Here is a 15,291-nt window from a genome sequence, read left to right as displayed (position 1 = left end):
ATATTCTCGCAAAGGACCTAATTGTCTGATTTTGGATAAGGCCTCATCAAAGTCTTCACAATCAATTGGCCTAAACCGAGCCCAAATCTCCTCTTGAAACAGCGTCCATGTTAAATCCTGTCATTCCTCCTGGCAAGAGCATCGTAATCACTATCACTATTAGTTAGCCTCTCGTCCAAATGGAAAGAAGCTAATGGTATTTTTGTGATTCCACGGTGTTTTGGTATTTAAAAAACTAATCAACTTTGGCAAGCCATTCTATTGGATCTCGGCCTGAGAACCATGGAAATTATAATTTTGCCAATTTCAAGAAGAACAGTTGTCGACCTCCTTTGTGTGCTTGTGAAGAGCCTCCTGCAGATTGATTGATTACAGGATGAATTAGTGTTCGATTGGTAACAAGTAAAGTAGACATCATGCTAATGGCTTCTTCTAATTGTTGAACTTTGTCGTTCAATCACCCTTCCATTTGAGTGAAGTCATTTTTTAGCCAAGAATTCAATGCATTCTTCGTTGGTAGTCATAGCTCTGATACCACTGATAGTTCTCAGTCAAAGCCATAGTGGAAGTGATTATTCTACATAGGGTGAGAACAAAACAACAGTTGAATTTGGAAATAAGCTTGCCTTTTATTGACAGCAAATCATGGTTTAAATACAAATGAAATTCAACCACTACTCCTATTGTCTCGCACACGATTTGGAGTAATAGGCTAACAAATAGATATAAATAACTGTAGTGATCTTTTTAAAGGAAACAGAATATCAATCATGCAGCAAGCTTTTAACCACGTGCCGACTAAGTTGACTTTATGGCCTTCGTTGAAAATATTTGAGATTGCTTTTGGGCACATGTGGAAACGACGTGGCGCATCATACATAATTATATTTCTGACATAATTAATAATGTATAAAAATTATGAAAATTGAGATTTGACGGAATTTGGAAATGAAAGTTTTTGGGCAAATTACCTTTTCTATGGCTCCTGACATTTCTAATTCTATTAGGCTGAGGGGTTAACTATTTTTCTTGACTTACACCCTTCAACAATTACTTCATTTTTATGAGACAACAAATCATTTGATCCAAAAACTGTTAGTTGGGTATTTTGTGGAAGGTTATTATTAGCAATTTTTGAATTAAATTTTATTATTATTTAAAAATAATTTAAATTGTTGATTATTTAAAATTTATAAAATAATTTATAAAATTTTTTATTTAGATATTATGAATTTGACTTTGAATTTTATATAATATATTCATAACAAATACATAAATTATAGTTCGAAAAAACTAAATAGTATAACACCCAATTTTTTTAAAAAAATATTAGCAAGTACAAGAGATTCTAGAAATCCTCCATTATAAGGGTTTTCTTATTTTAATTACAGTCTAAAATTAGGTCTTCAATTTTTTAAATAATATATAATTATGACTTTCTTTTGTCTAAAACTCGCTATTATTTAATCTATTTAAATTATATATGTTAAATTAATAGACATTAATATAAGAATTTTTTATTTTCCCTTTATTTTTCTATGTTTTATATACATAACGTTAAATTATATTGCACTGCTAAGTAATTAAGTTATGGAAAAATTATAATTTTATCATTATAGTTTGTCATAAATAATAAATTTGTCTTTGCATTCTGAAAAATACACTGTGATATCCCTTGACTTTTGATCCTGTACATAATTTTGTTCTTCCATCCAAAATTTTCCATTTTTTAGTACAAGTCAATGCAGAAAGTTCCAGTCAAACGAGAGAGGATATAAATTGTCCCCAGAACACGTAAGTATTGTTTAAACATATTAGGAAGCTAACGCACTTCAGATCTGAATCTGTGTCCAAGCTTCTGCATAACTCCATTGCCTATCACAGCAGCCGCGCCGTTGTTGCTTTCACAGCAGCACCGCCATGGCCGCTGCAGTCGGTTTCTACGAAACCCTTTCGCATTAGCCTTGCCCTATCACTAATCGCTAATTATGCTCTCTGTTTTTTGGAAATGCAAGCAAAAGAGTCCTAACTGTAATTTACAATTTTTCATGTCATCTTTTTCATTCTTTTCGTTTGCTTTCTAGGCATCCAAACAAGGAACCAATCATTCTATCTCCATCAAATTCTCCATCTTTTTTTATTATTATATTACTAATTACATACAAACAGATCTTTGCATGCAAGTAGAAGTGAAACTCCGTCTCCCAAATTTGCATATTCACATTCACGAATTACAACTCATTCAAACGATTTCAAAGTATTTCAAGATAGTAAAAAAGTTTACCTTATCACTTTTGCAAAATCAACCGATTCACTTCGTCTTCAGTGCTTGAAAGAAACGCCTCTTTGATTTACTCCAATTTGTAGTTCTCTCCTAAATCTCTAATTTCCCCTAAATTAGAAATATTTTGATATAAGGGCCAATATTTCTTTTCGTTTGTTTTTAACGGCTAAACCGGGGTAAAACGGATGGAAGGATAATATCATATAACGGGCAAATATTAGGGATATTGTAGTGTATTTTTCAAGATGTAAGGACAAATTTATTATTTATGGCAAACTGAGGAGATAAAGTTATAATTTTTTTTTTTTAAATTAAATATATATTATCCATATTGAATTATTTGAAATTATAAAACTTTATCTATATAACTAAACCTAAACTTTATTAATTGAATTTTTTAATTAATAAAGCAACCAGGAAAACTTATCTTTAATAATATACTAAAAACAAGTTATAATATACAATAACAATAAAACAACTCAAGAAAAACAGGTTTATAATTTGTATAAATTATAAAGCCTTCTGAATCTAAACTTGAATACTAGGAAACATTTTAGCATAGCATTAGAAATTGAGATAACACGTAAACTCACCCATAGACTAAACTGACAAAAACTATATATTTTTTTCTTTATTTGAAAATGAGGTATTTCTGACTATTCAACTATTAGATACTAATAAATAGAAAGTAAGGATGTTGAATTGAATCTAATCTTGATTAGTAGGAAACATTTTTAACAACCTAGTCCACGTTCGTAATCGTAGACTATATACAATATGATAAAAGCCAATTACAATGTTGTCATCCCATAGTGTTCCCAAAAAAAAAAAAAAAAGAATAAATGGAAGAAAAAAAAAAAAAAAATCAAACATAGCAATAACAACGCTTCAATCTAGCTATCTAAAACTGATTCATGTCAAACTTTTATTGACTTAATGTTATTTATGGGAAGAACAAATCCAGCTCTTCTTTCCTCAAATGAATATTCAATTACTTCTACAACCTCATCTGCTGGATTAGCACCACAGAGAAGTGCTACAGAGGCTGGGGTCACAGCTGTCTGCATTGGAACAGACAGTGTTGATGGTGTTGAGGGCACTGGAATTGGCATTGCCTTGGGAGTCATATTCTCTTCATCAGCTAAACAAGTTTTTGAAGGAGTATTAAAGGAGTTATTAGTAGGAAGTGTCTTCTTAGATGTTTCCGTATTTGCTGTAGTCACATCTAATATGTTGGCTTTGGATGATCCTGTGGAAGAAATAGGTGAGAAAGGTTTCCTCAGCATTGGTGATTCCGCTTCCTGAGCATTTACAGAACTGAAGGAATGTTTTTTTGCAGGACGACCAGCAATATCCAATCCTCTCCTACCTATATAACAGTCAAAATAATAAAATAATAAAAAAAAAAGGATGAGATTAACCAAAGAATTTTGAACATCCCAAACAAAACTGTCATCTTCTTTGTTACTGTTAAACCATCATACCAAATGTCCAACATATTTTTCTTTTTCATTCCTTTTTATTATTAAAAGTTAGAAATGTCATCTTCAGATTTCTACTGTTATCATTGAATGTGTTGAGTATATATATAAAGGCTTTTGTAACATTTTTGTGCAAACACTATTTGGTAGATTCAATGAAAAAATAAGAGACAGAACCTACATCTTCAACAATTAGAAAATTGTGAAGAACCAGTTGGTGTTCTTCCCAGACCCCGAGGGAGATTGGAGGGCCATTATTGCTCGGTTTCAATTATATCATCTTCAACAAAACACAAAAAGGAAAGAGAAAAAGGAAAATGAAATTTATTCAGCAAAAGGACTTGTGGGCTACTAGCTACTTAGTAAACCTGTAAACTTCACATTTTCAAAGAACTTACCAGCTGATAACGCTGCAAAGCCATCATCCTGATGGTGATTTACATTGTCAGGATGGTGCATTCGGTCAACTTTCTTGCCTGGACGTGTATTTTGTTTAGCCTTGCAGGAGTTGGTTAAATCAGGTTTAGGAGTTTGGAGCATTGTTCCTCCAAGGGAAAGCCTTTTGCTACTTGCACTTCCAGTTGAAACTCTAGAAGCTTTTTTAAGATTCTGAGCCTTTGAAGGGCTTGGTTTTGATCCATAAAGTACCTCCTGCTCTGCTATCAGCTGCCCCTGCAACTTCTTCTGATCCTATAGCAGAAAAACAGTGAGAACAGGTCAAAATCAGTTTACCACGTAGTAAGGTATAGCATATTATTAAAAAATCTACAGGTCCATACCCCTTCTGATCCTATAAAAGAAAAATAGCGAAAACAGATCGAAATCAGTTTATCACTTCGTAACGTATAGGATATTATTAAAAAATCTACAGGTCCATACCCGCTGTCTCCGTCGTTCTTCCTCTTTCTCCTGCCGTAATATGGTATACTCTTCAAGCATAGAAAGAAGGCCAATCTGGAAAAAATTTATTAGCAAGTAGTTCAATTGAATTTCTTTTACCAAGAAGTAAGCAGCTATATGTACACCAAGAAAAGCAGTTAGAACTTACACCATCATATAAGAAATCAATGCCTCTCTCATTTTCCCATGCCATGGTCTTTGAAGCTAATGCCTCCACCATACCTGGACCAACATGAAAAGAGCAGCTTATAACGAGATGAAAGCCAGATTATATAGAGTGATCATGATTGTGGCTTTGCAATGAACAGAAAGCTAAAATGATCAATCAAAAGTAACTAAATAAATAAACACGCAGTAGCATCTCCTTAAATCCTGGTAGAAAAGTTTCTAGGATGTCCAACATTAAAACCAAGCTGATTCTATCACATCTGTGAGTCAAACACAGGAAGGGCATACCTGGAAGTTTATTAACCAAAGCACGAGCTTTCTCAGCACGCTTGAGAGTAAGATGAGTTCCCCTCCCGGCATTATATCGATTTTCATCCTGTACCAACGTGAAGTGACAGTTAAGCAAGAAAATAAAGTAATGATGAAGTATAGATATAAGAATATATTATTGACACTTAACCCTGTTATACTCCTCAAGCCAACATTCCTCCTCGCATGCAGCCAACCATTTCTCAACCTTTTCAAGTATTTCCTTCCTGCTAAAAGCTTCTTCCTTAATATTAGCAATTTGAAGTTCAATCTGCTCAAGGACATTAGCAGGGTCCACGTTTCCTACAACAGTATTGAAAAAAAATAGATGTCAAAGTGATGAAGATTTGAGCAATAGAATTATAATGATATATCATCAAGACTGATACCAGACTCTATGGCTTCTATTGCATAATCTATTGCAGTATCTGCTTCTGGAATCATATGTGTCTTTCTACAGATATCTTCCAGCTCTGACCTCTTCTTCAGAACAAGATCTTTCATCTTGCTTGATTTCAACTCTTCCAACCGAGAGACTTCTGCCTCAACCTGCAATTTAAATTCTCAAAAGATTAAAGTCCAATACAAGAACACAAACGAGTGACCCATATTAAGTGATAATTTTAGGATCTTGCAATTCGGAAATATTCTCTACCCACATAATTGATGAAGTCGTCAGATAAAGTGTTTGGTTCAGTAATTTCCTGTTCTGAGGCAGCTATATTGCAGGTAACATTCTGAAACATTTGCTGTTCTTCGATTGGAGTGTCCATCAAATTCCATAGCTCCAACATTGTTGTTGCAAGATCTTGCAGCTGTAATCAACCAACAAAATGTGATCAATGAAAAGCAAAATGTTTAATTGAAACATTGGCAAAATTTACACCAATATTACCTTCTGCATTCTTTGTATTTTGATTTCTCGTAGTTTGTGTATTGCGGTAGCCAATTTTTGAATTGAATCATTACTTATAAGCCTTGATCCTTCAGAATCACCAAAACTTGGATGAATCTCGCTAATCGTGAGCTTGTAGTCCATACCAAGCACCAAGCAAAGTGAATTTAGAGTATCGAGATGTTCCTGAATTTGCTTCAATCGATCACTCTGCAAAGAGAAAAGACAAATAAGTAACATTAAGACATATCAAGTGAGGCAGTGAAAGGAGATAATGCCAAACCTTCTCCGTTTGGAGTGCATGAAGTTGTCTGTGCAACTCTTCAAGTTTTCTTAAGGACAGATCAGTTTCATCAACAGCCACATGATCAGCGGATCCATATATTTCATTTGAGATCTTCTGTATGTCAGCTAGAACTTCAAGGAACTGATTTCTTCTGTCTAATTCCCTCTTCCGCATCTCCTCAAGTTGTGGAAGAATTAATCGAAGTTCTTCCTTCAAGCTTCCAGCATTTTGATCCGCCTGAGGTAAATACAAATTAGAAATAGATAGAGAACAAACACCAATTTATACCTTGCTGCTTTAAAAGAAGCAGATCAGCAGCTTAGTCTAACAGACCAAATTTGTATCACCTAATTATGGTCCAAACTTAAGCAGATGTGGAGAAGAAGTTACAACTAAAAACATTACTAAGACAAACCTTCAGACTTTTTCAACAAAGCACTCAACATAAATAGCCTACTGATAACTCAGTTTGCTTGTTTCAGGTTAGTTTCATCACAAAGATGCTGCCATTGGGTCATTGTTAATACTATTACATAATCATGTTAAGTCAATCACTATCTGGTAAATGACCATGATAGAAAATTTAGTCAGAAGAAAACCAAATAATAACCCATCACTAGAAAAGCATAAAATTATATTACTTTATCCTCACCTGTCTTATATGTACAGGTCGCTCTCCCATGGCAGAACAGATAGCTGCAAGTTCTGCTTCAGAATCAGCAATTGCTTGTCGTAATTGAGCTCTATTCCTATTTGCTTGATCCACCTTTCTCCTGTATACTTCAAGACATTCTTGTTCAAGCTCAAGAAGCATTTTATCCCTTTCAGCATCCGACTCTCCAACCTCGTTCCAAATTATCTGATTTCATGATGCGGTACGAAAAATGAGGGGGGGAACATATGGACTCTTTTCTCTTAGAAATTAGTAAAGTTCTACAAACCTGCAACTCATAAAGAAGGGATCCACAGATCGTTTCCAATTGTAGGAGAGGATCATTCTGAAGCTTAGACATGTTAATAATGCCTGTGACGGTCCAGAAAAAAATTATGCCAAAAAACAAATTGAAAAGAAAAATACCCATATCAACAGGTAAATACCAAATTAACAATTCATATTTTATTCACAGTAAATGATAAAGAAAGACCTCCAAAAAAAATTTATCCAATTAGTTAATTCAATGTAACAAAAATTTATTCACAGAAGCTGCCTATACCATCATCTAACCTTATTAACAGGAATATCCACACACCAAAATATTAATTTCACTAATTTTTATCATCAAATCAGATCAAAATTGAACAAAATTTCAAAACTGTAGCTATTTCTCGAATCTATGAAAAATAAATAATAATTGTAGGAAATTATCAAAGTAGCAAAATTCTGTAATTTTGATCCCTACATTGCCTTTATAATCTTCCAATACCGTCTGACGGCAGCCAGGGAATAATCGAAATTGAGAAAGGGAAAAAGAAAACAAATTCATTGAATTACTAACACGAATAATCAACTCACTGGCATACGACTCCGAATTAAGTCAAAACACTAATGCTTCTAAGTCGGAGCCATTGATGCTTCACCTGCGCCTTGCAGATTATACGTCCAAACCGAGCTTAAGTTTGGGCAGATCGAGGAGGAGAAGCCGATATCAGGATTTTCTGGATTTGAGAACTTTTAGTCGGAAAAATGTAAATTTTCTCAAGAAAATTGAGTTTGTTTTATTTTCCTGGAAAATTTGGAGTTCCAAATGCGAGAAATGTGGTCTGAATTTGATGCAAAACGATTGAGAGAAAGAGAGAGAGCCGTTTAAGAAAAAAAAGGGACCGTTAGAAGAGCGGCTGTTAAGGATATTTAAATGGCGGTGTGAGTTTATATTCACCTTGGAACCAAACATGTTTTGAATTTCAAATTCCGCGAGGAGACGGTTCCCAATCGGCTGCGGTCATTCTACAAAAATGCATTAAATCTAGACCGTTAGCTTACATGTAACGGACGGTTAGATCATAGATATTGATTCGAAGTTGGAACTTTGGATGGAGTTAGTGATAGACATAATTCAGAAAGTTATTTGACCTAAAATTTGATATGATTTGATTTTAAAAATAAAAGAATTTTGTTGGATTTCGATTTCATAGAAAATTCAAAACTTTTTTTAATTTGATTTGATCTTTATTATATACAATGAAAAAACTAACAAAAAATTGAATTCTGCAGAAAATTTCATTCAACTTAATTTATTTTTCTAAAAAAATTGGTTTATTTGTTGAATTCAATTTGAATCAAATTCACCAAATGCCCTTATTTAGTAGAAATTTTCACTTTCCAAAAGGCAAGAGCCATCTAAAATTAGTCCCTTCATTAAGACTAAAAAATAAAGAAGCCTCTGACTTTTAATTTTGCAATTGATGAATTAAGCAATCCATTTTCTAATATTGACTTTCACAGTTAGATTTAAAATATTGAATTTAAATAAAACTAGGAGCTCTCCTCATTTATAGTTGACTAGTTTTTTAGAACATTTGCTGCACACGGATACTTGTTATTTTTACTTGTTATATAATTTTACTTTTTCTTGGTTTATTTGAAAAGTTTATTATATGCATGATAAGATATTGAGAAAAAACAGATAGACTTAGTATTTTTCATTTAAATATCTACTATAACTTTACATATTAGTTATATCTACTATAACTTTACATATTCGTTGATATTAAAAACAATGAAATACATTATTTATTACAAATATTATTTATACTTGTTCCCTTTTACCTCAATTAATCTCCTTCTCCTTTTTCAAGAGTTGCTGTATTAATAACCGTTTTATTGTAAAATTAAAATCACTATCTTTATTATTTTAAACATAATATTTTTTTTTAATATTATTTATGAAAATTTTGACCGTATTTTGTTACTGAAATAACCCATTTATGAATTTTAGAACTTTTTCTATTAAATTTTAAAACTTGAATCTAGTAATATTATTTTATTATAGCAAATAGAATTTATAAAAGAATAAAAAATTAAAAAAAATGATAAAACATGGAAAACCAAACCAAGCATACATCATTGAAACCCAGCTAGAAATCTAGAAATTTCTATTAATTGGACCAAATTAGTGATTCAAACTGGAAACCAACTATTAACCAATAATAGAGGAGAAAGAAAGTGTCAAAAACCTTTAGCAAATCCTCTCTTCCTGATTCCTCATCGCGCGACCCCCTTCCCCTTCCCCGATTAGATTTTCGGCCACCATCAGACTGTTTCCAGTCATCAGACAATGCACCAAAGTACAACAATGAAGGTCTTGGTATTCGATCGTCTATTCAGCTTCTCTGCGATGCAAATCGAAGTTAAAATGCATAGAACAATTTAAATTTAGATTATAGTTAAATGCATACAATTAAATTTAATTAACTTAATTTTTTTGTATATAACTAGTAATATACCCGCGCGATGTACGGACCGTATAACTTTATGTTTTTTAAATTAAATTGAATGTAATTTTTAACAAAGTTATTGTAATTTATATTTATATTGCTTTAATTTAAATAATTTACTTATTTCTAATAAAAAAAATTTACTTATTTATTTTTAATTAAAAAATAAAAGTAAGAATTATAAGGTTTTTTTTTTTTGAAATTCTCAAGTAATGAACTAAAATATTAATTAGCACAATTAATCATTGCAACTAAATTATTTTAATTCAATTGATATAGTTAATTTATTATTTTTTCTCTTTAAAATTCTTATATATTCAAATTAGATGAGGTATAAGAATATTTAATTTTGATGAAATAAAATTTTAGTGAAATGAAATTAATATTTGAATTCTATTTGTCAATATGACTATTATTTAATTTATTTTTATTAATTATGGCTCTGTTATAACTCCATTATTTTTTTCTATAGATAAAACTATTTGATAAAAAACTCAATATTTATTAAATGTAAAAAATATTAATTATAATAAAAAATAAAATACTGTATAATCAGTTTAATATTCTAATATATTGCAAGCATGTAAACCTTAGAAATTATATATTTAAACTAATCGTCTTCTCGCGCTTCGCGTGTGAATATTATATAATGTTTATAAATAAAAATATTATTTTTATTATAATTAATAATTATTTTCAAGAATCCAAATATCCAATATATTATACTTACTAATATACAAAAAAATAAAATAAAAAATATATTTTTTTTAAATTCTTGCAAAAAGATCAATATATTGACACATGCACACATAAATCAAGTTTATAATTAAACTTAAATTATCTAATTTTTATAAATATTGTAATAGATTTAAAATAATCTTTTTAAAGACCAATTATTGAATTTAATTTAAAATAATAATCTAGAATTCAGGTATAAATCCAATAAACATTAAAAACTTAAAAAAAATTAATTTTGTCATTAAATATTTCTCTATTTCACAGATAATGACATTAGAAAATGAATTTTAATTTTAATTTCATTAAAAAAAGCACTATGAAAAATGAATTCTATGATTTATGTGGCATCGTGTTAAATAAAAATAAACACTTAATTATAGTAATAATAAATAATATATTTTTATATAGACACTCTAATAGCTATGGAATAATGTATTACAAATTATAAAATCATACTTTAATTGATAATCGGAAATTGAATACACTCTGTAATTCCATCACCATCATCATCACCATCACCGCATTGATCAAGCTTAAAAATAAAATGCCATGAAAATAGTCTTATATTGTTTATAAAGAACTCATTTCATTTTGTTTAAAGTATGATTGATTTTCTTTAAGGTTTCATTTATATTAAAATTGATGTCTATACAAATTCGGTAATAATGGTAAAAATAAAATGGATAGAATAAATATTAATGATATTGTTTATTATTTTAAAAAAAAAGTTAAAATTTTTTAAAATATTATATAGAATAAATATTAATGATATTGTTTATTATTTAAAAAAAAAGTTAAAATTTTTTAAAATATTAATAATATTATTAATTTAATTAATTATTTAAAAATTAAAAACATTATTAATGATATTAATTAAGTTCTCTATTAATTATATTAAAAATAATATAAAATTATTTCCAACTCAATAGATTAACATTTGCCACATAAGCATTTTAATACTTTAAAATTGTGCCACATAAACTTTTGTGCCTTAGGTTTTATATATTTGTATAAATATAGACTAGTTTTTAATCACGTGCGTTGCACGTGCTCGTTGTCTATACTCATTAATTGTTTATAATATAATGATAGTCTAAATTTTTACGAACACGATTCGGAATTCCAGTGATTAAACACAAGATTTTATTATTCTGGATTGCATTTTTAACAAGAAATGGATTGAATAAAACACCAATAAACAAGATATGAGTAGTGATGGGTGTATTTGTTCATCGCCATGATGAACATCAAGACTTTGAACTCTAATCTTGTCTAATCTTTAGATTAATGCTTTTAATTTAGTGTATTTCATTTGCAAGCACTTTAAATTTTAGTACTTTACTTAACATGCACTTTATTTTAATGTTCTTTGATTTGTGCAAATATAACTCATCTAACTTTAGCTTGGAACATCTTAACATTTACATTCATCATGGGTCCTATTATTGCTTGCTTGTAATAACTGAGTTTAATTAGAAAATTTTAAAGGGATAAATGGGTAGAATGTATTTTAGGAAGATGATTGTAAATCTTTTCTCCTCCCCCTTTTTTGGATGGTTTTATTTTATGCTTTATGTGTTTGATAATATGCATGTTTGACATGTTTTCCAAAATCGCATCAAAATAAATTTTACATCTTAATTCAAGTTAATCTTATTGTTAAATATTGTGAATTAATGGACAACTAGGAGGCCGGTTTAAACCAGGCAGGTTGGTTGCTTAATACCTTCCCGAATCCATACCTAATTTCTTTACCCAAACTCTGATTTAAAACCGAGTTAGTCAATTCTAAAGAATCGGCTAATTCGAGAATTTTTCCTAAAAAGGGTGGCAACTGTAAATGCTCAAATTTTGCTCCTAACGGCTCAATGATGATAAACCGTTTTCACATAAGTTTGGATCGGGATTCTTGATCGCTCTAGTTCTCGAATCAATGGTCTGTGGCTGAGATTATATATGTGTTTAACCATTTTTACTCTTTTGAATTACCATGCGTTTCGTGACGAAACTAGGCCCGAGAAGTGTGTTTAGCCCACTTAGGGCACTTCCTGATGCACTACCTTGATTTGTGTGCCACCGGATCCGATTTGATAAAAATGAGCACGACCCTATTGCGGGGCTCACCAGTGGCATTTCGCTACGTCAACCCTGAAATGGGGGCACACACCCCCATTTGCCTATAAATAAGCATTGGGGGTGTGCTTAAAGGGAGGATTTTTTAGACACTTCGGGAAACTCTTGATTTTTGGAAACTCAAACTAGAAAGCAAAGGAAACTTATGTTTCCCTTTGCTCAAACTTGAGATTCATTCATTTTCAATCACTAAAACCCTTAAGGATCTATTAGAATTCCCATAAACACATCCATTAAACCTTAATCTCAGATCATTGGATTAAGAACCTAGCATTTGGATCTCTTTATCCACTGTTAAACAAAACTTTGAGGAAATCACCAAAAGGTAATACTTAAGAGCTTTTAACTCATTTCATCATCTTTTTCCTTTTCCTTCTGGTGTTTTAAGCACCTATTCTGACTCTGGTTGTGAGGGAAACCCGTGATTTATCAAAAGGGAGTCTGTGTGCCTCTATGGCGCAAGACCAAGGCTAGTGGCGTGCACCACAAGCTTGTGGCTCGCACCACTTCAACCCAGAACCTCCTGTTTGACTCTGTTCTTGCCTAAAACCTTTCTGACCTAGGAAGGGCCTGGCGCCACTATGTGTGGCGCATGCCACTTCCCCTATGCCACTAGGCCCTTCTGTTCAGAGGTTTAGAACATCAATAACCAATAAAATGGCCTCGATTCGGAGATCTAGTGGTAAAGCACCAACCTTAAGTGGTTTGGGATGCATTTTTTTGTACACTAATGGATCAAATAAACAATCACAAACAAGATTGAGAGCAATGGTTGGTGTATTTGTTCATCATACAGTGATGAACATCAATGCCATGAACTTAAATCTTGTTCTATCCTTTACATTATTGTGTTTGTATGGTACGGATGTTGTTATTTTGTTTCGTTTTGATGTTATACTGTGGCAAAATGTAAGAGATCTTAATGGGTCTCATTTATCGTATGTTTATAATAATTATTGGGTATTGGAAAATTTAGGTGTGGTTTGTATTCTTTTCTCCTCACTCTCGTCTTTGAATGTTTATTTTTATGTTCTATGTTTCATTAAATTGCTTGAATGATATGTTTTCAAAAAAATGCATCAAAAGTATTTACATCTCATTTTTAGTTAATGGTATTATTAAATGAATTGTGAATTAATGGACAACGAGGAGGCTAGTTTAACCAGACGATATGGGTGCCTAACACCTTCCCATATCGTACCTAACTCCTGGACATTGTCTCTGGTTTAAAATCGAGTTTGGAATCGACTAATTTGAGAATTTTCCCTAATAAGGGTGGCGACTCCAAAAATAAAACTTTTACTAAAGTAAGAGAACCTTTTTTCGAGGATTAATGAATGAGTTAAATAAAGAAAATTGATTTATTAAATAAAATTAACCAAGCCCATTTGATTCGATTCTTTCCTCCCATTAAGGGAAAAATTAAAAGCGTATCCTCAGCCTGGCGACTGCACTGGGGATTGAACCCATAATCTCTAATTTTCGATTTTGGGTTCGAGTAGAGAGTTGACTCCAAAAGTTGTCCACTTATTCACAATCTTTAATCATGCTATTAACTTTAAATTGAGTTTACTATTTTGTACTTATAAATGTCATTCATGCATTTATCTCGTCATTCATGCATTTATCTCTTCTTAATCCCTTTTCTACCCTAAACCCTATTGGGGGTTGTGATCCTTTCACTCTTTTTGACTGTTAGGATCCACCACTAATATACACCACTCAGAAGTCAAGTATCTTTTAGTATATCCAAAGAATTGGCACAATTCGTTATCACCATTTGCTTAGACCCAAAGCAAAATGGGAGGAAACAACCAATTCTCACTTATGGAACCCAAGACTTAGTAAGCTCGACCAAAGCTCATGCAATTGACCCTAGTTCCTTCACTTAGGATTACCGTAATAAAATTATGATTGTTGCATTCATATAATAAATGCGAGAGGCATCGGTCCAAAACGCCCTGATGGTTTATGGGCCCAACCAATATGTCCTAGTGTTAGAAAGACCTTTGACCTTGAATCATGTGTGGCAAATATAAGGGTAGAGATCATGCATTTTTCAACTCCTTTCCCCTTCGTTTGTATATATATGTTATAGTTGTATTGTGCTTTATTCACGCATCATTTAACTTATTTTCTCGAAGCCATATAGATATATTCTATCATGGCTCGATCTCGACGTTCAAAGCGCCAAAGAGTGAAGGACTTAAGAGAAGTGCTAGAAGTAAAATGAGCTAAAGGAGCTCTTTCCAATGGTAACTACAAGGTCGAAACCCAAGTGCCTAAGAGGGAAGCTCCTCCAATGCCAACTACAACTAAAGAAAACGAATTAGAAGAGGCTCATCAACTCTTGCTTGAAATAAAGCAAGCGTAACTTGAAGTCATGACTCTCTTCTAAGGTGTGGAGGCAAAATTTACACTCATGCATAATATTGCCAACCACCTTGTGGAAATTGGACCCGTCACTCTAGAGGATGCAAAGCCATATCAAACCTCTTAGGCTTTGAGGTTCAAGAATTGTAAATACTTAGATAAGGCCAAAAGAACTATTAATGTAAAAAAGTCAACTTTTGGAAAGTAATGAAATGAGTCTATTTTGAGCCAAATATTCTTAATGCCAGAAAAAAAAGAAAAAATTATATATAAATAAAGAATCATGCTC

General features: G+C 31.7%; 1 protein-coding gene across 4 annotated transcripts; it reads right to left on the bottom strand.

The window, feature by feature from the left end:
* Positions 1 to 2,981: 2,981 nt before the first annotated feature.
* LOC105640169 (65-kDa microtubule-associated protein 3) lies at positions 2,982 to 8,167 on the bottom strand. 4 transcript variants are annotated; one of them, XM_089725358.1, is made up of 13 exons: positions 7,820 to 8,167; positions 7,265 to 7,347; positions 6,976 to 7,182; positions 6,321 to 6,560; positions 6,038 to 6,247; positions 5,802 to 5,957; positions 5,532 to 5,691; positions 5,294 to 5,445; positions 5,122 to 5,209; positions 4,814 to 4,887; positions 4,645 to 4,719; positions 4,164 to 4,455; positions 2,982 to 3,653 (listed from the first exon to the last, which is right to left on the bottom strand). In XM_089725358.1, exons 2-13 carry the CDS (start codon positions 7,334 to 7,336, stop codon positions 3,202 to 3,204), a joined length of 2,178 nt encoding a protein of 725 aa, XP_089581484.1. In that variant the 5' UTR covers positions 7,337 to 7,347; positions 7,820 to 8,167; the 3' UTR covers positions 2,982 to 3,201. The 4 variants fall into 4 exon arrangements, with proteins under 4 accessions (XP_089581484.1, XP_089581485.1, XP_089581483.1 ...); XM_089725359.1 differs by having other exon boundaries at positions 7,902 to 8,167; XM_089725357.1 differs by having other exon boundaries at positions 7,837 to 8,166.
* Between the last annotated feature and the right edge of the window lie 7,124 nt (positions 8,168 to 15,291).

This window comes from Jatropha curcas, chromosome 8 (assembly GCF_041381405.1).
Source record: "Jatropha curcas cultivar XTBG-Jc1 chromosome 8, XTBG_Jcur_1.0, whole genome shotgun sequence".
NCBI lineage: Eukaryota > Viridiplantae > Streptophyta > Magnoliopsida > Malpighiales > Euphorbiaceae > Jatropha > Jatropha curcas.
Note: the sequence above shows the minus strand (reverse complement) of the source record. Positions and strands in the feature narration are given on the sequence as shown.

What these genes read in the sequence shown, in the direction of transcription:
- LOC105640169 (XM_089725358.1), bottom strand. Translation starts at nt 7,336, where the DNA reads ATGTCTAAGCTTCAGAATGATCCTCTCCTACAATTGGAAACGATCTGT. An exon ending in CCCTTCTTTATGAGTTGCAG is followed by an intron (nt 7,183 to 7,264) that starts GTTTGTAGAACT and finishes TCATGAAATCAG; the next exon opens with ATAATTTGGAACGAGGTTGG. An exon ending in AATAGAAGCCATAGAGTCTG is followed by an intron (nt 5,446 to 5,531) that starts GTATCAGTCTTG and finishes ATACTGTTGTAG; the next exon opens with GAAACGTGGACCCTGCTAAT.